General features: G+C 44.3%; 1 protein-coding gene across 1 annotated transcript in view; it reads right to left on the bottom strand.

The window, feature by feature from the left end:
- The window catches only part of STK24 (serine/threonine kinase 24), a 44422-nt gene extending 23937 nt beyond the window's left edge, over nt 1–20485 (bottom strand). Inside the window, exons 1-2 of the mRNA XM_082218757.1 lie at nt 20190–20485; nt 13233–13463 (exon numbers count right to left, since the gene is read on the bottom strand). Coding sequence (XP_082074883.1) covers nt 13233–13463; nt 20190–20234 — 276 coding nt within the window. The 5' untranslated portion in view covers nt 20235–20485. The remainder of the gene's footprint in view (nt 1–13232; nt 13464–20189) is intronic.
- Nucleotides 20486–25201: the final 4716 nt, after the last annotated feature.

Below are 25201 nucleotides of genomic sequence, written 5' to 3'. Positions count from 1 at the left end.
AGATGATTGATAGATAAATGATAGGTGGATGATAGATAGATAGAAGATAGATAGATAGAGTGGTACTTTGGTTCCCGAACAAATCTGCTGCCGAATGCCGCAAACCCGGAAGTAAGTGTTCCGGTTTGCGAATGTTTTTCGGAAGTCAAACATCCGACATGGCTTCTGCGGCTTCTGATTGAGTGCAGGAAGCTCCTACAGCCACTTGGAAGCCATGCCTTGGTTTTTGAACGGTTTTGGGAGTCGAACAGACTCCCAGAACAGATTAAGTTCAAGAACTAAGGTCCCACTATAGGTAGAGATGAGATAGATATAGATAGATTGATAGACGATGGATAGATATCTTTTATGCGGTATACAGTGGTGCCCCGCAAGACGAATGCCTCGCAAGATGGAAAACTCGCAAGACGAAAGGGTTTTCCGTTTTTGAGCTGCTTCGCAAGACGAATTTCCCTATGGGCTTGCTTCGCAAGACGAAAACGTCTTGCAAGTTTGTTTCCTTTTTCTTAACACCGTTAATACAGTTGCGACTTGCCTTCGAGGAGCAACTCATAGAACGCAGTGTACATAGTAGCCTTTTTTAAGGTTTTTAAAGACTTTGGTGATTTTTGAAGCTTTTCCAAAACTTCTTTTGCAGCCATTTGGTAAGTTAAGCTTTTAAAACTTTTTTTTGGGGGGGTTGGATTTTGGGTTGGGGTGTTTGGAATTCAAGGACTTGGTGTTGGGAAGGGGTTTGCAAGAATCTGGAAGCTTGTGGTTTTTTTTTCTGCATTTTTATGATTTTCTGTGACCATAGGGCCACTCTGCTGTTTTTTTTAAAAAAATCTGGGTTTGAATTTTGAAATGCTCTTTACAGTATGTGTGACTTTAAGGAGCACTTAATAAACTCTTGTACCAAATTTGGCTTTGTTTGGACTTTTTTTGACCATAGGAACACATTAATTGATTTTCAATGCATTCCTATGGGAAACCGTGCTTCGCAAGACGAAAAATTCGCTAGACGAAAAAATTCGCGGAACGAATTAATTTCGTCTTGCGAGGCACCACTGTACAAAATACTAAAGCAACAACAGACAGCTTAAGCAACAAATACTACAAAAACACAGAGCTGACATATAAAAATATTTTGCATTAATACAACATTACTAATAAATATAAGACAATATCAGTTCTTTTGCTTCTGGACACACCCTCCCTATCAGCTTCCTGGCTCTCACCCAGGGCTCCACCCTGGGACTCACCCAGAGTCCAAACAAACTCTCAGCCCACCCACAAAAGTCTCACAAAGAGCAAGGTTGCTGCGGACATAACCCTAGTCTCTTGCTCTAGACTTGCTTTTTCATGGGCAAGGTGGGCAGAGCTTCCTCAGGCTGTCCAGCACAGCCATGTTCATTGAGCAGTTGGCTGCACTCTGTGTACCCAGTTGCAGGTTTGGCGAGTTTCCCAGAGGAAACTCCAAGAATGGGAAAAGGACAACACTCTTCTCTCCACTCACAGGTCTTTCTTCAGCTTCTGCCTCCCTTCTCTTCCATACTCTTCTAGTATGAACTGCCACTTGGATGATATTTGCATGGTATTTGTATTGTTACTGACACATTACAGTTGGTTATGAAACCGAGTATTTGCCTAAGTATATGAACACTTGCCCAAGATCTGGCTCATTTTCAGTTGTCAAAACTGTGTTACCATTCCACCTTGTCTCAGGCACATTATGTAAGCCTCTTGGACAGGTGTCCCATTTAATAATAATAAATAAATAAAATAATAATAATAATAATAATAATAATAATAATAATAATAATAATAATAATGCTTTAATATTTATACGCTGCCCATCTGACTGGGTTGCCCCAGCGACTCTGGGCGGCTTCCAACAAATTAAAACACAGTAAGACATCACACATTAAAAACTTCCCTAAACAGGGCTGCCTTCAGATGTCTTCTAAAAGTCAGACAGTTGTTTATCTCCTTGACATCTGATGGGAGGGGGTTCTGCCCAGCAAGAAGGCCCTCTTCCTGGTTCCCTGTAGCTTCACGTCTTGCAGTGAGGGAACTGCCAGAAGGCCCTCGGAGCTGGACCTGTGTTCAAGCTGAATGTTGGGGGTGAAGACGCTCCTTCAGGTATTCAAGGCCAAAGCCGTTTATGGCTTTAAAGGTCAACACCAACACTTTGAATTGTGCTTGGAAATGTACCCTCACATCTGCATGCCCCCTGTCCCCCAGAAACAGTACTTCTGTCTTGTCAGGATTCAATCTCAATCCATTAACCGCCATTTGGCTCCAAGTAGTCCGGGCTTTAGATCCTTTGATCTGGCAATATTTGTAAGTAGTCTTTTTATCACATCCATACGTTTAAAGTATTTTACTTACTCTGAACCCTAAAGGTTGGCAGAATGAGCAGTATATTTTCCCCTCTTCTCCATCTGAGTTTAAATAGACTTTTAAAAGAAAGCTGGCTAAGCCAATAAATTTGAGGGGGGGGGACCACAAACCTTCCTTGCACAAAATAGACTAATAATTCAGGGCCATCTAGTGGTGAAATAGTATTCCTATTCTGATACAGCAGAAGCAGGTTTATTAAGTACAGTTGTACTGTACCTTGGTTTTCAAACAGCTTAGTTCTTGAACGTTTTGGCTCCCGAACGCCACAAACCTGGAAGTGAGTGTACCAATTTGAGAAATATTTTTGGAAGCTGAACATCCGATGGGGCTTCCAATTGGCTGCAGGAGCTTCCTAGAGCCAATCTGAAGCCACGCTTGGGTTTTGCAAGTCAAAAGGACTTCCGGAACAGATTCTGTTTGACTTCCAGGGTACGACTGTATACAATTATAGAGTATTCTGTGGTAAAGTTAAATAAAGAATAAATAAATAAATAAATAAATAAAATATCGACTGGTTTTTTAAAATGCAGGCACCAAAACATATTATGATGTGTTAACAACTTGTTTTCCCCTTGGAAAGGTATGAAAAGTCAAACTAGTGAGCTGTTACTGAATAAGGTCAACACAGGAACAATGGAACAGCATTGATCCTGCGAACATCCCTCAATACCACACAACACTCCAACCAGAATGTACTTAGCAGTGTTCGAAATTATCCAGGCACCTTTTGCACCTTTTTTTTTTTTTTACCACTTGTGACCAAGTGAAGTGGCCTTGTCACCAGGATGGTGCCTGACATCTCCACCATCTGAGGATCATTGGATGTGGAAAAGCTTCCACACACTTACACCCCAGCCTGTAGAATTCTACCAGTTGTATTTTATCTGCACAATCAGAATGAATTTCTGGAACCTAAATGCTTTTTCTGTGCAGGCTGAGCAGGAGGAATCACCAAGAAAAAGAAAAAGTCGGAATAGGCCAATAAACATGTGGACTGTCCATAGATCGAGTGACTTTTCTCCTTTAGGTTCTCAAAGCTCTTAACCTAGCTCAAAGTTGTCATCTGAACTAGCCAGATGACATTCCGGTCATTTGAATTTTAGCACCTAGCTTATATATCTGAGTTTTTAACTAAGTGGGATAGTACCTGTACATGGGATTTGTGTGACTACACTGTGTGACCCATAGAGGATGTATAACCTGGGTTTCATAGTCTTGCTTTAAAAAGCCAAATGGTCCAGAGCTACCTACTGGGACATGATATACACTCAAATACAAAGATCGATGTTATAGAAGGAAGAGAGGATACATTCCCCGAATCAAACAGCAGCAAAGGGAACCTGTACATCGGCTCACCTACGTGGCAAAGGTGCTCTTCCTACTCATCAGGCAAGGCCTCCTGACTCAACTTCCCCCAATGATTCAACGAGTTCCTGAGAAGCAACTACCGTATTTTTTGCTCTATAAGACTCACTTTTTCCCTCCTAAAAAGTAAGGGGAAATGTGTGTGCGACTTATGGAGCGAATGCAGGCTGCACAGCTATCCCAGAAGCCAGAACAGCAAGAGGGATTGCTGCTTTCACTGCGCAGTGATCCCTCTTGGTGTTCTGGCTTCTGAGATTCAGAATATTTTTTTTCTTGTTTTCCTCCTCCAAAAACTAGGTGCGTCTTGTGGTCTGGTGCGTCTTATAGAGCGAAAAATACGGTACTACTTGCACCAAGGCTGAAAGATGGACACAGATTATATATATATATATATATATATATATATATATATATATATATATGCTTTCGTAGATTTTCACGGGTACAGGAATGCAGGTTTTGGTGTCTTCGGGTGTCTTCCCGTGTAAGAGTCGGGGTGTCTGTGCGACGTTTCGACGAGGTCTCACTCGTCATCTTCAGGCTGGTGCTTTCGGCTTCTTGTTACTGGAACAGAGCAGAATCTGGTGTTTGAGTTCCTATAAATACTGTTGAGGGGTGTGGTGTATAGCCTCCAACGTTCTGGGCAGAGAGGAAGTTCCTAGATTAGTGTGCCTTTTCTTCTTTTGTTCCTTAATTACTTGAGGGATATCTTGAGTGATTTCATGAGTGATATTCTGAATACCACTGGGTGGGTCATTAAGTGTAGATTAGTTGCTAAAGCTTTTGTGTCTTGACCTCTTGAGCTTGTGAAGAGTTTTTCTGAGAAGATGGCTGTGCTGCATTTAGTTGTGCTCTGGCTTGGCTTCGTGTATAGGGGCGAGCTGTGATTTTGTGCCTTGTGCCAGCCAGATCTGTGTAGGGATTGCAGGGGGGTGCAGCATCCGGAGGTGCCACTATAGTTTGGCTACTGGATGGAGTCTGTAATATGTCTGTGGAGAGGGTCTGGGTTTGGGTCTGGTGTGGTTGATTGGTGACGGCGTTCTGTGTGCCTCTGGTTCTGGTGTCGGTTTTTGTGGGGAGGGCTAATTTCCAGATGTCTGGCAGGCGGGACGTGTCGTCACGCTTGTTCATGTTGTGAGGGTGTTTCTCTATCTCGATGGCTTCCATGATTATTCTCTTGTGGTGATGTTCCATGTTAAAGAGCAATTTGGAATCTGCAAAATTAATTTCGTGTCCTGTTTCTTTCATGTGTTGGAAAAGAGAGGAAGTTTTTTCTTCTTTTTTGACGGCATTCTTGTGTTCTGCGATACGTGCATTTATTCGTCTGTTTGTTTGTCCAATGTACGTGGCTGGGCAGACTTTGCAGGGTATTTCATAGACCCCTTGGTTTTCCAGCTGGATTTTGTCTTTTGGGTTTCTGAGGATAATGGCTATTTTTTGGTTGGTGCAGAAGGCTGTTTTGATATTGTGTTTATGGAGGATTTTGCTGATTTTGTCTGTAGTGCCCTTGATATAAGGAAGGAGGGCCATGCCATTGTTTTCTTCTGTGTCTTGGTTTTTGGGGGGTGTTTCTTTTTGGATTAGCTTCGTAACCCTGTTTTTCTGGTATCCATTGGCGATTAACACATTTGAGAGATTCTGTAACTCAGTTGTCAAGTGGTCTTTGTCAGCCAGGCGTTTGGTTCTGGAGATGAGAGTCTTGGCTACGGAGTTTATTTGTGCAGGGTGGTGGTGTGATTGTGCATGTAAGTAGCGGTTGGTGTGTGTTTTTTTCCGGTAGATAGTGTGTCACAGACACAAGAGCCAAGACTCTCATCTCCAGAACCAAACGCCTGGCTGACAAAGACCACTTGACAACTGAGTTACAGAATCTCTCAAATGTGTTAATCGCCAATGGATACCAGAAAAACAGGGTTACGAAGCTAATCCAAAAAGAAACACCCCCCAAAAACCAAGACACAGAAGAAAACAATGGCATGGCCCTCCTTCCTTATATCAAGGGCACTACAGACAAAATCAGCAAAATCCTCCATAAACACAATATCAAAACAGCCTTCTGCACCAACCAAAAAATAGCCATTATCCTCAGAAACCCAAAAGACAAAATCCAGCTGGAAAACCAAGGGGTCTATGAAATACCCTGCAAAGTCTGCCCAGCCACGTACATTGGACAAACAAACAGACGAATAAATGCACGTATCGCAGAACACAAGAATGCCGTCAAAAAAGAAGAAAAAACTTCCTCTCTTTTCCAACACATGAAAGAAACAGGACACGAAATTAATTTTGCAGATTCCAAATTGCTCTTTAACATGGAACATCACCACAAGAGAATAATCATGGAAGCCATCGAGATAGAGAAACACCCTCACAACATGAACAAGCGTGACGACACGTCCCGCCTGCCAGACATCTGGAAATTAGCCCTCCCCACAAAAACCGACACCAGAACCAGAGGCACACAGAACGCCGTCACCAATCAACCACACCAGACCCAAACCCAGACCCTCTCCACAGACATATTACAGACTCCATCCAGTAGCCAAACTATAGTGGCACCTCCGGATGCTGCACCCCCCTGCAATCCCTACACAGATCTGGCTGGCACAAGGCACAAAATCACAGCTCGCCCCTATACACGAAGCCAAGCCAGAGCACAACTAAATGCAGCACAGCCATCTTCTCAGAAAAACTCTTCACAAGCTCAAGAGGTCAAGACACAAAAGCTTTAGCAACTAATCTACACTTAATGACCCACCCAGTGGTATTCAGAATATCACTCATGAAATCACTCAAGATATCCCTCAAGTAATTAAGGAACAAAAGAAGAAAAGGCACACTAATCTAGGAACTTCCTCTCTGCCCAGAACGTTGGAGGCTATACACCACACCCCTCAACAGTATTTATAGGAACTCAAACACCAGATTCTGCTCTGTTCCAGTAACAAGAAGCCGAAAGCACCAGCCTGAAGATGACGAGTGAGACCTCGTCGAAACGTCGCACAGACACCCCGACTCTTACACGGGAAGACACCCGAAGACACCAAAACCTGCATATATATATATATATATATATATATATATATATATATATATATGAAAGTCACTGTTCTGATTCCAGACCTATACCTATAGTATGATGTAAATATTGGCCATCTAGGTGGTTCTAAAGATTAGCAAGTACAGAGCAGGTACTGCAGTCTTTTTCATTGGACCAACTTGTCTCTCTCATCTACTAGGTAAAAAACCCTTCGGCAGCACAAAAAGCCTGAATGCTGAGCTGGCACTGATTCCATGTCGCAAACAGCCTAAAGCAATGATCTGAAGGCATGCAGTAAGGCAGAGCTTTTCTACCTTTTTGAGTCCACAGCACCCTTGACCAACTAAATTCTTTCTGCAGCACCCCATAGCAGCTCAGGCGCCCAGTTTTGTCACAACTTGCCTGCAGAGCTGGCAGCCTCTCACCCTTTTTTGAACACCCTCCCTTGTGGAGTGTTCCCTCAGCCTCCTCTCCCCTCTCCTTGGGAGTACTCTGGGCAGCCACTGCTGCTGTCCCAATCTCTGAACTGCCCTCCCCCTCCCTCAAAGAGAGGTGCCTCCTCACGCTGCCTGGGGCCTGGGACTTGTTTGTCCATTCCCAAGGACTGGCAGGCGGGCTGGCTGAGCTCCCTCACCCACTTGCTTGCTTATTCCAAGGCACCCAGCACCGCCTGGCCAGAACCAGAGACGCCATTTGCCTGGGGAGCTTGTAGCCAGGGCTGCTGCAACAAACAGCTGTGGAAGCCTTTGGGAGGCAGAGACACAAGAGGGAATCAGAGAAGAGAGGGAAGGAAGGAAGGAGGGACAGAGGCCAGTGTTGCCCACAGCACTCCTGACTATCATTCAACGCATTCCAGCACATCATTCAAAGCCACAGCACAACAGACATCATTCAATGCCACAGCACAACAGTTGAAAACCACTGCAATAAGGGACCGTGATTCTGCTTTTCTTCAAGAGGTTCTGCATACCAAGGCTAGACGCTTCTAAATAATGAAGCTCACCGAGTTTTCAAAATAGCATAACGCCCAAGAATGCTGCAGAACTGGCCTCAAAAGGCCTTTCATGAAGGCGTAGGAAAGAGCCAGGGAGGTGATCACAAAAAAACAGGTTTCCTTGCCAGAACAACTCTGGCTTCTACTCTACTGCTCAGAAGGTATGCAATGAGAGTAGAATTTTGACAGATTAAGGTTGCTTGTGCAACACCCAACTTCCCCTGTTCTAGCCATAACACTTCTGTGCCGATCCCTGGCTTAAATCGGAGAAAAGACCGTGGAGCATCCAGCATAATGCAAATTGAAATGCAAGCAATAAATGAAATGCACATGGCATTCACATGGTGCTATGAGACAGAGCTGGTGACATTCAAGCGCTATTACCTATTATTAAGGCTGAGAACATGTTAATAATAATAATAGTAATTTTATTATTTGTACCCCTCCCATCTGACTGGGTTACTCCAGCCACTCTGGGCAGCTTCCAGCATATACAAAAACATATACATTAAAAACTTCCCAACACTTCACATCTGATGGGAGGGCGTTCCACAGGGTGGGCGCCACTACCGAGAAAACCCTCTGCCTGGTTCCCTGTAGCTTCACTTCTTGCAGCAAGAGAATCACCAAAAGGACCTCAGAGCTTCCTAAACAAAGGAATCCTTACGGCTGCTGCATTTAACACTGGTAAGCCCTGACTACCCATGTGAAATGGAAAGGGGCACTACAAGGCAGAAGTGCATATGCTGATCTGGTACATTCTGGGTCAATGTCTGCTTTGCAGTCAACCAGCGCTTTCAGAGTCAAGCTGGGGGGGAAACGAAGAAACCATGCCTGTGTATATACAGCAAGCAGAACTATCAGCAAAAACAAATCTCTCTCTGCAGTTCCCTGAAAGAACTCCATCAAACCTATCAGCTGGCCTTGCGGGAAGCGCCCAACTTTTGTAACCCTGGCCTTGAGCAGCAACTAGGTCACCAAACCAAAAGAAAATACCAGACAGCTCTGAGGAGACTTGTGATTCCACATCCTAATAGCTGTCAACTTTTCCCATTTTTTAAGGGAAATTCCCTTATTCCGAATAGGACTCCTCGCAAGAAAAGGGAAAAGTTGACAGCTATACGTACGCTAATGCTGCAGAAGAGTCTGCCGCACAGCCCAGAATAGATACTGCCAGAACCACCACCAACCCAAACACTCCCCACCCAAAGCTTCGCAACCCAAGACACCAATGACTCCATAGGGAAAATAAACAAATAGTATAGAGGTCTGTAAGACAACACTGTGTGGATGGAGTCCTACTCAAGCAATGGGGCTGCCCCTTTCTCAAATCCTCCCTGCAGGCTCCCCGTACCTCCAATATCTGTTCTGGAGGGGGGGGCAACAGTTTGGAGCCGATTTCAACAATGCATGGGGGAAAGGAGAACGGTTTGTTCCATCACACAAGCAACGTTCCATTGGATACAGTTCATAGCATAACAACCCCACTTAAGACATTCAGTCTACAGAGAGGGAGTGGCACCTTTGACAGGTAGCAGGGCCCGCAGGGAAGATGTTATGAGTGTGGCTATGGAACCTGTTCGAGCCTATTGTCCACTGGCTGCAAATCATTTTGGAAACTGCAGAACTGGTCCTATATGCCTCATCTCATGTTGATCACCTCCATGACATTCCAATGGACTTATGTATTGGGGACTCCTAATCACTTATGGGAGGGTGGCCCAACGAGCAACCCCTGAGGCCTTTTGGGGAGCCCCTCGGCAATGTTCGATGCCTCCAGCCCTTGCTCTGCCTTCTCCAAGGTAGGTGAGTGAAGTGCTGGGCTTTAAGAAGGGGGCCCCCAGAGTTTTGCCTTCCCAAAGAAAATTAGTGCTTTCCCAGCTTTGGGAAGGAGATGAGAGGGCTAGCCATGAACATATGGGAAAATAATATCTGGGATATGGCAATGTCTGAGCATCACCAGACACAGGAGGGCAGACAAATTCGAGGCATAACAAACAGACAACTTTCAAGAAATGTGGACCCCTTTCTTTAACTATGTTAATGACCAAAAATCAAGACCTTTCCTATATCAACTGCTCAATATTCTCCATGCAGGGGTTACGTTAAGTACTATGTTTGAATGTTGAAAGTGTATGTAAAACAAACACCATTATATGTACTGCTGGAGAAGTGTTTAATGGTTATTGTATTTGTATTTTTTAAAAACCAATTAAAAATGTGTTTGGTTTTGTTTTTAAGGAGACAGGAGGGCTCTAGGACCCTACCAGAGCATGGCACCTTGCTTTGGGAAGGCACAATGAGGGCTGGGGGGGGGCTGTCAAATTTTGGCCTTGCCAAGGCACTGTGTGGCCCCTGGGTTCCGGGTCAAAGTACTCTTGCAGCCCACTTGATGTGAAAAATTGAGCCACCCTGATTTATGAAGGAATCTCAATTTAACACCTCCCTGCAGGTTCGGATCTGCTAAATCTGGATTAGCCGAGATTTATTAAGACCATAAACTACTACTAGAAGTTTGTGCTCTCACTCCTCCCACGAAGATCTATATCACAATTACTAATTGCTCTGCGGCCTCTTTCTGGAATGTTTTCAAAGAAGGGTTGTGTTTCTTTCTTTCATTTCCTTTCTAAAAATATAAAATTACACATATTTGTGTAAGCTTCCAGAAGCCATGGAATTAATGTGAAATGTAAACCTAAATGTTTAAATAAAATGCCCTTGGAGATGGGGGGGGGGGACAAAACGCAACCATGATATTGTAGTTTTTCTCTCTTTTTTTGGCCACCAAGAGTATCACTGACATTTACTCACTTGAGATATAGAAAACCGATCAAGATAATCATTTCTGATCTATAGCATATTATGCATTCTCACCAATACAGAACATACAGTGGCATGACAAATGATCATTCAGCAGATTAAAACGAAAAAAGAGGTATAAGCACAATCTATTATACTGAACTGGGAAGTGTTGTAGAAACCACTCAAACACTGCAGAGGAAGGAAAGACGATGCTAAGTCTACAGAAGTCTGTGGTTTTGTTAAATGTTTTATTTCATCCCTCCCTCCCCCCCCCCATATTGGATTTTCCATTGAGATTTTAAGCTCTGTGTATTATTTGTAAGCCTTCTTGGTTTTGGTTTAATGAAAGATAGAATAAGAATGCAGTAAATACGGGACAAGGAAACAATTTTATTGCATTCTTTCCAATACAATACTTTTTTCAGCAAGATTTCATTTTCCTGTTTTTGAACTTGCTCGGCTTTTTAGAAGAAACACGTATTTGAGTAAAGTCTATTGGTTTTAATCACTCTATGGAAAGCTAAGGCGAAGGGATTGATAAAAACGGCCAGTTTTCTGTTGAATGCAGCTCTAATCTTCCATCATCATGGCACCCAACACATCAAACCAACTCACTATTAGATGTTCCACCATCTAAGAGCCAGCAGTAGATTAGACAAAGTTCAAGAGCACGCCATCCAATCATATTTCCACTCTATTTTCACACTATCATTATGCTTTGAAAGACTTCGCAGGCATATTCTAGTTTCACATGCATGAAGGCCTGAGTAAATATGTCCCCAAGCTATATCATTCTGAGGCAATCATCATCAGTGACACAAAAAGAAAACCTTGCCAGAAACAGTTCCTCATTTTGGTTTGCTAGCATCAAAGAGAACCAACTTCTGTACATTCAAATGCAAGCACCTGTACGTAACTCATAAAATATTAAATTGGTCCCAAATGGGGTGGCCAGATTCCTAGCTCAGGTTCCATTCAGAACTCATATATGCAGCTCATGAAACAGCTGCGTTAGCTGCCAGTTTATTTCTGGGTCCAATGTGAGTAAGGTGCTCACACTAGTGTTCAAAACCCTAAATAACTTAGGACCCAAATATGTGAGAGATCACGGCCTTCTTTACAGACTCTTGAAGGAATGGGTTGTTAAGATCAGTTGTTAAGATCAGCAGCGGTAGGGAAGTGTCTTGGCAGTTCCACTGTCACTACCCAGGTGAGGGCGGTTTGGGTAAGGGAATTCTCTGTGGCAGCCCCTAAATTGTGGAATTCCCTCTCCACACAGGAAATGCTGAAGATGCACTTATTTTATCTGGGCCTTTGACACCTGAAATGTATATTTTTACAATCCACCTTACTTAAAGTAAGAGATTCTAACTTACTTTAAACTGTTTTTACAGTTGTGTTTTTGAATTGCTATAACCTGACCTGGGACCCTGGAATGAAGGGTGGGCAACAGATTTTAAATTATATTATTAATGGTGACAACTAGTATCTGCAATCTAGTTAAGACTTCCATGTTTACATATTTTCTAACTGAAATACATGAGTGGAAATCAGACTAGACTCCAGAGCCTAAAAGCTGCTTCCACGTGATTTTCTCCAATTCTCCTGTCATTACATCCCAGGCCTTCCTGGGAGTTCAAAAACCTGAAGCTTGGGGTGCCAAGGGGATACGGGGAGCTCCCCTGGAGAAGCCGCTAGGCACTCTCCACTGCGCAAATGGAATTTCACTGGCCCAGTTCCCAGTGCCATGCAGGCAACTCTGGATAACATAATTTTTTGAAAAATTATAACCCCCTTTTCACCCTCTAAGTCTCAAAGTGGCTTACAACAGCAACATAGGTAAAGGTAAAGGGACCCCTGACCATTAGGTCCAGTCGTGGCCGACTCTGGGGGTGCGGCACTCATCTTGCTTTATTGGCCGAGGGAGCCGGCATACAACTTCTGGGTCATGTGGCCAGCATGACTAAGCCGCTTCTGGCAAACCAGAGCAGCGCACGGAAACGCCGTTTACCGTCCCGCCAGAGCAGTACCTATTTATCTACTTGCACTCTGACATGCTTTCGAACTGCTAGGTTGGCAGGAGCAGGGACCGAGCAACGGGAGCTCACCCCGTCGCAGGGATTCGAACTGCCGACCTTCTGATGGGCAAGTCCTAGGCTTTGTGGTTTAAACCACAGCGCCACCCATGTCAGCAACATACAGAATACCTAATTTAAATATAAATTAAAAACTCAGAAATTCAAAACCTCAGAAATTTAAACAAAACACTAGAGTAGAGGCATCAAGGATATCAAGCAATCAGTGCCCTCTCTTTGGCGGGAGTTTAGCTTTGGTGTAAAAAAAGTGTTTCTGTATAACATCATACGTAACACACACACACAGCCTCCAGGATTGTTCCATTTTACCAAAAAAAAAAGGTTTACTTTTATCAATATTCAACACATAAATCAATAGCACTTCAATATCTAAATAAAGAGACACTATGTAACTCTTTCAAAAAAAAAACCTTATGGAAAAGATAAACAATCCATTTAGTCTAGTACTCAAAACATCCTTCTTCTGCTAATTGCTCTCCTGTAATTTCACAAATATATTGATTTGTAAAACGTGCATATTTTAAATATGACAATTCAACATAAATCCTCTTACCTTTAAATAAGATCCATAGTATTTGGTAACATATGGACTGTCGCACTGACTCAGCACTGTAATCTCTTGTTGAATGTCTTCTATTTCATCTTCGGCTTCTTCAAGATCAATAATTTTTATAGCAACAACTTTCTGACTTTGATTGTCAATTCCTTTAAAAACTTCACCAAATGAACCTTTGCCGATCTTCTCCAGCTTTGTAAAGAGCTCTTCTGGATCTGCTTTCAGATTCTGCAGAAATACAGAAAAGAAAAACAACACCTTTGATTTTATGATTCTGAGTTCTTGAAGGCATGTCCACTCAGAAGTGAGACTTGCTCCCCAGTAGCATACACAGGATTATGGCGTCAAATAATTTAATTTACACTGCAGATCTCAGTTCAGTACAAATATTCTAGGTTGACAGTTTCTACAGTTGATACAATCGTTTCTAACAAACATGGGAAGGCCTATTCTATGTTCAAACTATTTGCAAACAAGTTTTCGAACTTCAATTTTGTAATATTCTCCTTCCTAGATACTGAGTCCCATGTGATCTACCAGCAAAAGCAGGGTCGTCCCTAAATGAAATTCCAGAACCCCAATGTCTAAATGAACCCAAAATTCCCATCGTGAAAACCAAAGTTCTATGCTAACCACAAGGTAAAGAATATGACGATCTGCGCTTAAGAATTTGGATTTATAGAGCTGTTGCAGTTGAGGGGTTGAAAAATTAAGGTGATTTCGGCAAGTAAAATGTATGCTGGTTAAAAGTAATAGGGCAGAAAGGAGGGTGATCTTAGGAAGACAAGTGTGTTAGAAAGGCAGTAATTCCATTTTACTCATTATAATTCCATCCCCCAAGTTACTAGGGGCCGAATCTAGCTTACACTGCCAATGTATGCTGTCATACTACATAATATACATTACAGTGTATATAATGTATATACATATCCTCAATATAGTGTCCTCCAGATAATTTGCACCACAACTTCCATCAACCCCAGCTAACGTAACTTCCACCAACCCTGAATGTTGGCTATCAAGTTGAGGAAAGCTGAAACAGCCTCACATATAGGATTGTTGCTGCAGTTGTAATGCAGTGCATGTGTGCATCATGAGAACTTTGTTCCATGAATGCATGGCTGTGCAGCTTCAAACAATTCCACCTTTTAATAACAGAAAAGCATAGAAATGGCTGACATCGTTTACAAGGCACATTTAAGAAGCCCACATGTGCTTGGCCATAACGCATGCAGAGAAACAAAGCCCCAAGCGCAATCTAGATCCTTCCCCTTCAAATGACTGGCTTCCATGGTGCCCAAACTCACCTCAAGGCATCACAGTATGCGAGATGAGGGTTGATGCATTGAGATCAAGCAAAGGTATGTATAGCTTGTTTTTAGAGTTGACTAGTAGCAGACGCCACAACTACCCTGGGCAACTGTCAAATTAACTAATTAATTTATTAGAACTCTGCCACATTGTCAAAACTACTGTCTCTGAGAATAATTCAGTTCTTCCTAGAAGGTCAATGGAACATTGTGCTAAATTTCATGCAAACTACTACTCAGCAGTAACAGAAACTGTTGATGAAGCATCTCGGATTAGCTTTAAAACACAAATTACATGGCCAGAGAAAATAGAAACTGTTTTCTACCAATTTTCCAAAAGTGACAAATCTGAATATGACTAAAAGCATTATGATTATGATCCACCCATCTGACCGGGTTGCCCCACCCACTCTGGGCAGCTCTCAACAAAATATTAAAAACGCCAAAAAAATCAACCATTAAAAACTTCCCTGAACAAAAGTTATCTGTTTGATATGGAGGGTGTTCCACAGGGAAGGAGCCACTACCAAGAAGGCCCTCTACCTGGTTCCCTGTAATGTCGCTTCTCACAGTGAGGGAACCGCCAGAAGGCCCTCAGACATTTTAGGACATTTATATTCCACATCATGGGACTCAAGGTGGTGTACTAGGCACTAACGAAGCCTGCTTACTTTCAGTAAGGCCTACTTAGACCATACCCTGGGACCAATCTTTTAACCTGTTCAAAAATAACCAGGGTCCATCAAGTCCACAATATAAGCACTAACCACACAAAGAAGAGTCCCAAGGCCTGTTCCCTCTCCCCCAGCAATGTAAATGTACCACAAGACTGGGACTGCGAAGTTTCTATATACACCCCCCTCATATTCCCACTCATTTTTACAAGTGGCTTCCATAAGAGTATGTATATAAATGCCAAACTGAGCATTTCAGTTTAACTATAGAATAACTAGCTAAGAGCAAGAGAGCTGCACACAAACATGCTAATAAGAAGGGGGCATATGTGCTTTCTCTGGGGAGGCAAGTTTTCTATTACGAACAGCAATAAAGTTTTACATTTTCAGCTTTACAGCAGAGCTCTACAGAACCAGATTTGCAGAACTAACTGAAAGAGCTATTAAAATTGATGAGAATGTAATCCTTTACTGTGTGTGCTTTATTCAAGCTTATAATTAGCCTGCAGAGCATATGAATTACTCCCAGGCAACTAGGCCCAAAAACTTTCTAAAAGTTGGGGTTCTTTTTGGGTTTTTCCCCAACTACAAAAAAGAGCAGTCAAACCAAGATGGTGTTTGTGTGTGTGTAAAACTAGTTTTTGCTAACTTATTTCCAAGACTCATAGTTTCAATAACGTTACCAGCCCTAAAGGGATATGGATAATTGACAATACAAATTAGCGTTAAAACAAACAGGTAACCAACAAAAACTAGCAGTGAATTCAATACCTAAAATACATATAGAAAAGCAAAACACAAACAAGATCATTATTGTTATCTGATTTTAGCAGCAAGTGTAGAAAGAGGCATTTCTGAGGATTGGTTAGAAAAGAGATACATTATATTCGGTGAAATTTACAGTATTTGTGAGGTCAGTGAGAATGCTAAGATTAAGACTCGTTACAGTAAAAACTGTAATTGTATTGGAACAGATATGATCAAAAAGTTCCTATGGAAATATTGTTATCTTAAAAGAGGCATAATTTCCTTTTGCCATTCAAAACAGGATGATTAATTTAAGGGAAAATGTGCTTAGATTATATATTGTCTACAGTTATCACTATTTTCGGTTCCCTTTCCATGACAATGCGCCAGCACATGAACTATAAAATGTATGCTTTGCAGATCTAAATAGGGTTTCAGAAAGCACAAATCTAGAAAACAGAGCCTCCGAGTTTAACCAGGAAATTCTAGTGTTGCATCTTGGCCACTCTCTTGCACCTGGCCCCTGCAACTCTTGTCTAACCAGTTTTAGTCAAGAACTTCACCAGATTTCAAAAGGAGGAACCCTATCCTGCGTAATCCCCTGTGTCCTTTAACCCAGCTGATCACATGATGTCAGCACCCCTACAGGGCTTCAAATGACTTCTCTCCAGTGGTTCCCAGTAGCTGGTCACGAATAATCCCTTGTTACTCAACAACCTCCAAGACCCTTTCTGAAACAGATGTTGCCCTCCTTGCAACGCACCACTTATGAAGCAGCTCGTCAAAAGCAGTACAAGGCAGCACCCTAACATCATTTCTATAGGCCCAGTCCAACTTGTAAAAAATGCCTCCTCCCTTCCAAAATCTATTGTCCATTTTGAAAACACTTGAGGATTGACTGCTGTTCCTCAGCTTCTTTTAGTCCCCTGTTCTTTTAGACCACCTGACTTGCAATAATAATAATAATAATAATAATAATAATAATAATAATACCCGCCCATCTGGCTGGGCCTCCCCAGCCACTCTGGGCGGCCCCCAACAGAATATTAAAAACATGGTAATACATCAAACATTAAAAACTTCCCTAAACAGGGCTGCCTTCAAATGACTTCTAAAAGTCAGATAGTTGTTGATTTCCTTGACATCTGATGGGAGGGCGTTCCACAGGGCAGGCACCACTACCGAGAAGGGCTGCTGTCTGGTTCCCTGTAACCTCACTTCTCGCAATGAGGGAACCGCCACAAGGCCCTCGGCGCTGGATCTCAGTGAACGATGTGGGTGGAGACGCTCCTTCAGGTATACTGGGTCAAGCCGTTTAGGGCTTTAAAGGTCAGCACCAACACTTTGAATTGTGCTCGGACAGAGCTGCAAGGAATGCATGTATATAAACACAAATGCACTGGCAAATGCCATTTAGAGCTTATTCTATTTCTAGAATATGCAGTGGTACCTCTGGTTATGAACTTACTTCGTTCCGGAGGTCCGTTCTTAAGCTGAAACCATTCTTTACCTGAGGCACCACTTTAGCTAATGGGGCCTCCCGCTGACACCGCCTCGCCATTTCTGTTCTCATCCTGAGGTAAAGTTCTTAAACCGAGATACTACTTCCGGGTTAGCAGTCTGTAACCCGAAGCGTTTGTAACCTGAGGTACCACTGTAATCTCCATTCGTATACAGACGCTAGGGGACCAGCAGCCTAACACATACCTCAAGGAGTGCCTCTCTCCTCATGAACCAACCCAGAACCTGCACCTGAGGCCCTTCTTTAGGCTTACTCTCCACAGCAAGTGCGCAGGGTGGCAACATGAGAACAGTCATTTCCCACAATGGCTCCACTTGTGGAATGGCTCTCTCCAACGAAGCATGCCAGGAGTCATTGCTGTGCTTCTAGGTGCCAGGCAAAACCCTGGCACCTAGAAGACCCAGGCTCATGGTTTATAATTGCCAAGGCAGTTACTGTGGCCTTTGTGGGACTTATCCTTTAAGTGGTGTGGGTAGGACTTGTTCCTTTTAAATACAGTGCTGGAATGAGTGTTTAAGGTTTTGTTTATTGCTGTTTTTACATTATTTCAATCCCTTCCATTTTTATTTTTGCTGTGCAAGTTGCTTTGAGGGGCCTGAGTGCAAGCAGTAACAATCACAGCTACAACTCACATCTGTGCTGGAATCTATTTACTAAATGAGCACTATTGGTCTCACCTGTCCCTGAGATCTGACTGTCCACAATAGTTTTTCTTTGTTTTTCTCTTGCTATCAGTCACTTACTACACCCCTGTTAACTCCTAAGTGTCTGTGCCTAGGAAATGCCAAGCAGGAATTAAAAGAAATCTGGGCATGTCATTTTCGAGCATGTCGCTTAAAAAGGCTCACTTCTGCCACTCACGAGTACCAGTACTAGAGTTTCCTGTAGAAGCAGCCTCCCTCCATTCTAGAGGGCAGTAGCTCACTCTTCCTAACCCTGCTTGCTCTTTTCGGCTTCTGATTGGCTCCAAAGCCTCACAAGATCCAGAAACTCCAGTGTACTGGGAAATAAGTTTGCATAAAAACCCTCAAGCGTGATATGTAATGCAGCCTCAACACTTTACCTCATAATGATGGGCTTGTAGTCTCAGCTGTGCCCCAATAAAATATACCTGCTTGTTTCCAAGTAGAGAACAAGGAAGCACGCTTCTGCTTCCCATTTTTGGCATAGTTACAGAAGAAAAGGCAGCTCAACTCTCAGGCCCCCTTTCTAGCCAAGGCACAGCCAACCCATTCAGATCTACTGCGGCCTGCAAAGAACAGAAAGCTGCAGTCTGGGTTAGTTCTGCTACTCAGCTTGGCTGAGAAGAAAGTTCTCTCTTCTTGTGTATGTAGTCACTTATCCCTTGGTCTGGTGAAACACAGGCCTTCTTCCCTCACACCACTTCTCCTTGGTAGGCCATAGCAACACCAGGCCAGAATAAGGCAGCCTACATGTTTGCCACCACTTCCTGGGATCCTGCAGGCCATCAAAATGCAGCGCTCTTGAGTTTGGAAAACCGGACTCGCGTCTCAACATACAAAATAGGAATGCCCATCTGAATCCACAGCAGAGTTCTTCTTCCCTGTTTTGCCACGCACACTCAAAGAGATGTTATTTTATGCTACTTAATGCAAATACTACGACACTACAGATGCAAAACAAGTTTCAAAGAAGTTTTCCAGAGAGATGGAAAACTCACGGGTAACAATAAATGAGGCCAAAGACGGACTCCTTCCTTAAAGCATGAAAAGAATTCCTGAAACGGCTAGTATTTTAAATACTGTACAATTACGTTTCCCCCCCCAACAACAAATATTACTTCAAGGAGGCCGTATATGGATTTTGCTAACAAACAAAAAAATAAGGGAGAAAAACTTAAGGTAAAACTCGCTAAATCACACTCATTCACTCTCTGTCTCTCTCACACACACCCTAGCCAAAAAGTTACCTCTTTGTACCTTTTTATAAACCTCATACACTACCTGACCCTTACCCAGATGTGATGACCATGGTCATCTGTGTGCCTTAACTGTAGTGGATCAGAAGATGGGTTTCTTGTGAGGGGTGGTGTTGTTTCTAAAGGGAGCCCTTTAAAAGATCTTGGCCACAGGATACACACCTGCATTACTGCTAGCCGCTCCCAGGTGACAGCAGAACCCAAAACAAATTAAGGGTTGCCCCTTTATTTTAAACAGCAAACTATCCGGATTCTACCTTGAGCGAGGCACCAACCCCCTCCCTTTGCAAGGGGCGGCCTGAATAGTTGGCAGAGCAGATTCTTAAATATCAGGGTCTTGGGTTCGAGCCCCACGTTGGGCCAGGAGATTCCTGCCCAGCAGGGGGTCGGCCTAGCTGACCCTCGAGGTCCCTTTCAAGACTGCATTTCTAGCAGTCTGTCCCCTCAAACCCCCCCAACTGCTCATTTAGACGCTCCCTCCAGCTCCTTTACAAGTTAGCCAGGTTCACCCAGCCCCCACCCTCACCCAACCCAATGTTAGCACCCCCGGGGATGAAACAAACCCCTGCGTACCACTAAATTAGCCAGGGGGGGGGGAGGAGGAAGAGTGTGTGTAACAGGCCGGCCCCCCCTCAAAAAACCCCACCTCCCCCTCTGCGTTCCCATTTTGGAGGGGCCTCTCGGATGCAGTTTGAAGCCCATGCAGGGAGGTGGGTTAGGACGGGGGGGGGGAGAGCCCGGAGGCGGCGGCTGGTTTCTCACCTGCATGCCCGGCAGGCCAGGCTGCTGCACCGGGGAGTGAGCCATGATGACGGAAGCGGCAGAGGCAGCGCTGCTGCTACCGCCCCTCCTGCGCGCGGGCCCCTCTCCTTTCCTCCTCTCTTGCCTTCCTTCCCTCCTCCTCCTCTCTCTCGAAGCAGCTCCAGGAACGGAAGGATTCACCTCAGCCCCATCCCCAGCCAGCACCCGCTTCCTCCTTCCCCCTCGGGCACCCCCGATCCACCAGGGCTAGGCGAGCTACCAGCCGACTACGGAAGGGACGGGCGGGCGGAGGACTCCCGGGTCTCTGTGCGTCTGTGCGCGCGCGCGCAAGGCAGCGAAGAGGGCGGGCAGGCGCACAACACAGCCGGGTTGGGGAAAAGGGGTGAACCTGGAGGAGGAGCGAATCCTGACCCTCCTCCTCCCGCGCACGGGTCCGTAAAGGGAAAGGACGAGGCCACGAGGAGGAGCCACGCTTCTCGCGCAGCCGAGCCGGGCCTATTGGCGCGCGGCGGCGAGGCGGGCGCCCCTCCCTTCCTCCCCAAAAGAGTTCTGCGAAAACTCGGAAAGCGAACTCGCTTGTAGATGTTCAGATGCACTATATTCATATGCATGTATAGATATGTCTTGCCCGCATCAGCCTCTGCAACCACAGCGCTTGGCTTCGCCCCCGATGGCGCACTCTTCCAATCATAGGGCTGAAGTCCCTTCGGTCCCCCAAATAAAATATATGTCCCTAAAGTTGATGGGCATTGCCATTCAAATTGTGTGTGTGTGTCGTCTTGGGATCTATTTTGCGGGGTGGGGCTTACCCGCCCCCTCCCCATATTTTATTCAGATCGGCCCCCTTGTTTCCCAGATGGACGGACGCCAATATATAGGTCCCAGTCGAATCGAACTCTTGATGACAAACGTCTCCATTTGTGTCGTGTGTTTTCCCAACTCCACTTTCGCTCCTCCCTTTCGTGTGACCCTGGGCCATTCGGAAGTGGGCGGAGCCAGGCGCAGCTGACGGGGGGGATTGCCAGGATCCTGAGGAGGGCGGCGGGGGGAGAGGGCGCAGGGCGCGCGTACTCCTCTTCTTGTCCCCCCCCCCCAGCCTTCCCAGCACTTTTTTCCCGGATTGGGAAGCGAAATCGGTGCAGGAATTCGCACGCGCTGACCTTGAGATTCGATTCAGGCGGCATCTGCGGCGAGCAGGTGCATAGCTTCTTCAGCTCTGCTTTGTGGAAATGGACTGCCGCAGTTATGGCTGTTTTAGGTCCACTCTTCATCCAGCTAGCGGTTTAGAAGTCGTGCAGGTTTTCTAGTGCCACGGTCTCCATAGCTAAGTGTGTGTTTTCCTTCTCTCTCAGCCCAAGCCAGCTAAGCGAGAGGCTACTTGCAAGTCTGCCTTACAAAAAGCACACTTCAGTTAACTGTCCTGTGTGGTTCATGCTCAAAGGGATTTCTTAAGGCTCTGGTGCAAGGGCAAAAGAGGAAAAAAGAAAGGCACAAATTGAAAAGAAGATAATGGTAGTCATGCTAATCTCAGACGCTCCCCTATTTTCCAGGAACAGTCCCAGATTTACAGAAGCCATCCAGGTTTCTGATTTGACCCCAGAATGTCCCGCTCTCCTTAGGACGTCCCTATTTCATTGGAGAAATGTTGGAAGATATGGAGTTAAGTGAGCCAAGAAGATAAGTAACCTTTAGAAGACATCAGAAGGCAGCCCTGTACAGTGGTACCTCGGGTTACATACGCTTCAGGCTACATACGCTTCAGGTTACAGACTCTGCTAACCCAGAAATAGTGCTTCAGGTTAAGAACTTTGCTTCAGGATGAGAACAGAAATTGTGCTCTGGCGGTGCAGCAGCAGCAGGAGGCCCCATTAGCTAAAGTGGTACTTCAGGTTAAGAACAGTTTCAGTTTAAGTACGGACCTCCGGAACAAATTCAGTACTAATAATAATAATAAATTTCATTTATATCCTGCCCTCCCCAGCCGAAGCCGGGCTCAGGGCAGCTAACAACAATAAAATAGTGCAACATTCTAAAACCTTTCATTATAAAAATTAATTAAAATCCAATTGATGGCAACCAACTTAACTTAACCCAAGGTACCACTGTATAGGGAAGTGTTTAATGTTTAATATGTTGTTATATATATGTTGGAAGCTGCCTAGAGTGGCTGGGGCAACCCAGTCAGGTGAGCAGGGTATAAATAATACAATAATTATTATTATGGAATAGGACATCCCTGTTTTCGTCGGAGAAATGTTGGAAGGTATGTGATCTCAGGTAGCAGGTTATCCATTCTGTTCTTCTGTGTGGGGCTAATTGACAGAGACGGGCAATCAATTTCCTAACAACTCTTCATGCGGTTATAATCGCCTACATTCCTTTCTTGGGATGATCAATTAACCATTATCAGAAGTTTCTGTTTTAATGCAGTAAAAGCGTCACACCCACAACCTCAACGCTTACACAATCAAAGAGGTTGCAGATGCTTAATGACACCAAAAGGGCTGGATGAGGTTTCAGCAACACACTCAACCTCACTGGTTTCACAAGGGAGGCTGTCAAGATAATTCGGCTCAAGAATGTGTAGTGTTTATGCCTCACATAGAGTGGCCAGTTGGCAAAGAGGGCAGGGCTCATGCAACTTTCATAGTTATGTAAAAGCCCCACCTGCTGAAATTCCCTCTTCTGGCATACATCCATGTATTTCCAATTTAAACCCATTTGACAACCGATCTCTTGTGACAAAAAAAGGTGGAGGGAAATGATTTTGAAGGTTCTTGAAAGGTTAGCTTTGGTTGAAACGATTGTTCCTCCTAAGCTAACTTTTCTTATTCAGAACTTACCAATTTCAGTTTCTTTTAAGCAGCTTTGGAGCTGGCAGCGGCAGCTGAATTATTTTATTTTTGCTTGCAAATGACCTAGAAAAGGTGGGAAGCTGCTGTGCTTACCTTTAAAATTGGGGGGGGGGGGCTTCCTGATTTAACTAAGTATTGCCAAGCAAACCAAATTAGACATTTTGTTTCCTGCACATTGGATGATACCAATAGGTGGATACAATTAGAAACCCAAACTATTAAAGGGATCACAACTATATCATGTTTTTTTGTTTTTATTATGTATTTCGTGTTTTCATATTTTGATTTTATGTTGTAACCACCCTGAGACCTGTGGGTATAGAGCAGTATACAAATATAATACAGCGTAAAGGTAAAGGGACCGCTGACCATTAGGTCCAGTCGTAACCGACTCTGGGGTTGCGGCGCTCATCTCGCTTTATTGGCCAAGGGAGCCGGCGTACAGCTTCCGGGTCATGTGGCCAGCATGACTAAGCCGCTTCTGGTGAACCAGAGCAGCACACGGAAACACTGTTTACCTTCCCGCCGGAGAGGTACCTATTTATCTACTTGCACTTTGATGTGCTTTCGAACTGCTAGGTTGGCAGGAGCAGGAACTGAGCAACGGGAGCTCACCCCGTCGTGGGGATTCGAACTGCAGACCTTCTGATCGGCAAGTCCTAGGCTCTGTGGTTTAACCCACAGCGCCACCCGCATCCCTCATAATACAGCATACCCCTTCTTAAAGCATAAATTCAGAACCCATGGCTCATAGATTCATATAAGCCAAGCTAATGTGTTGGAAGGGGACTGTGGGTTTTTTGTTCCCTGCCATGTCGCTGGTGATCCCCGCCCTTCCACTCTTTGTATCTAAATGTACTGTATATCATATTTATTATGCAACTAAGTAGCGGGCTAAGGGATTTTATAGGCTTTTAGGTTTATATGTTGATGGCCAGTGGATGATTTAATTATTTATTTTACTTGATCTGATCCTTCCTTCCACCCACATATACATGGATCTCCCAAAATCCTTCTATCAATGCTTCCGACTTTTAACAAACTCCTATGGTCCCGGTAGCAGCAGTGTATAATTACTCCAGTCTAACATCCATGTGTCCTGGAATTTGCAGTAATGTGGCTGAAGAGAGCCCTGGTCTGTTACCACGAAAAGGGGGCCTCACCATAGCCCATCAATTGCCAATCCCTCTCTGTTATACCTTAATAAATCTCTTTAGATTGTTGCTTGTTTTGATAATCTTTTTTGGTTTATAAGATAGTCTGAAGATGGGGGTGGTATGTAAGTCATACAGACAGGCCTTTTTTTAAGCTGAGACTTGCCAGAACTCAGTTGGCACCATTGCCATTCTAACAGAACGAGGGAGGCGTTTATGGTGAGTTCCAGCACCTATTTTTTTCTAGAAAAATAGCACTGTATACAGATGAGGAGTAGATAACCCTTTGCAGTGCAAAAGGTGACATTCCCTTCTGGACAGTCTTCCAAAGGCCACATGAGAGTGGAGGGCAAGGACAAAGGCAAAAGTGGGCAAAGCTACAAATGTAATTTTACCTTTGTACAGCAGGCCAGGTTGTATTTGCATTCCTCTCTATCTTCCACCCAGACAAGGAGCATTGTTTGAGTTCACGGACATGTTTTAGACAGGCAGAATCACTCAAGGCAGGGCCAATGAAGGATGTAAGCTTTCCCTGGTGCCCCCATAGAGGCTCCTCCACCCTCTTAAATTAGCATTTTATTGTAATGAATATGGTGTGTTCCTGGTTGCAGTGATGTCGTGGCACCATGGATTTACAAAAGGCTGGCAATTCCTGCGCTATCCTGATCCTCAACAGTAATGAAACAGAAGAAGAAGAAGAAGAAGAAGAAGAAGAAGAGGAAGAAGAGAAGTTTAGATTTGATATCCTGTCTTTCACTCCCTTTAAGGAGTCTCAAAGCGGCTAACATTCTCCTTTCCCTTCCTCCCCCACAACAAACACTCTGTGAGGTGAGTGGGGCTGAGAGACTTCAAAGAAGTGTGACTAGCCCAAGGTCACCCAGCAGCTGCATGTGGAGGAGCGGGGACACGAACCTGGTTCCCCAGATTACGAGACTACCGCTCTTAACCACTACACCACAGAAAGCCCAGCTCTCTTCTTCCTCTGAGAAAGTAAACCAAACTA

This window comes from Podarcis vaucheri, assembly GCF_965113315.1.
Source record: "Podarcis vaucheri genome assembly, chromosome: 4".
Classification (NCBI taxonomy): Eukaryota; Metazoa; Chordata; class Lepidosauria; order Squamata; family Lacertidae; genus Podarcis; species Podarcis vaucheri.
Note: the sequence above shows the minus strand (reverse complement) of the source record. Positions and strands in the feature narration are given on the sequence as shown.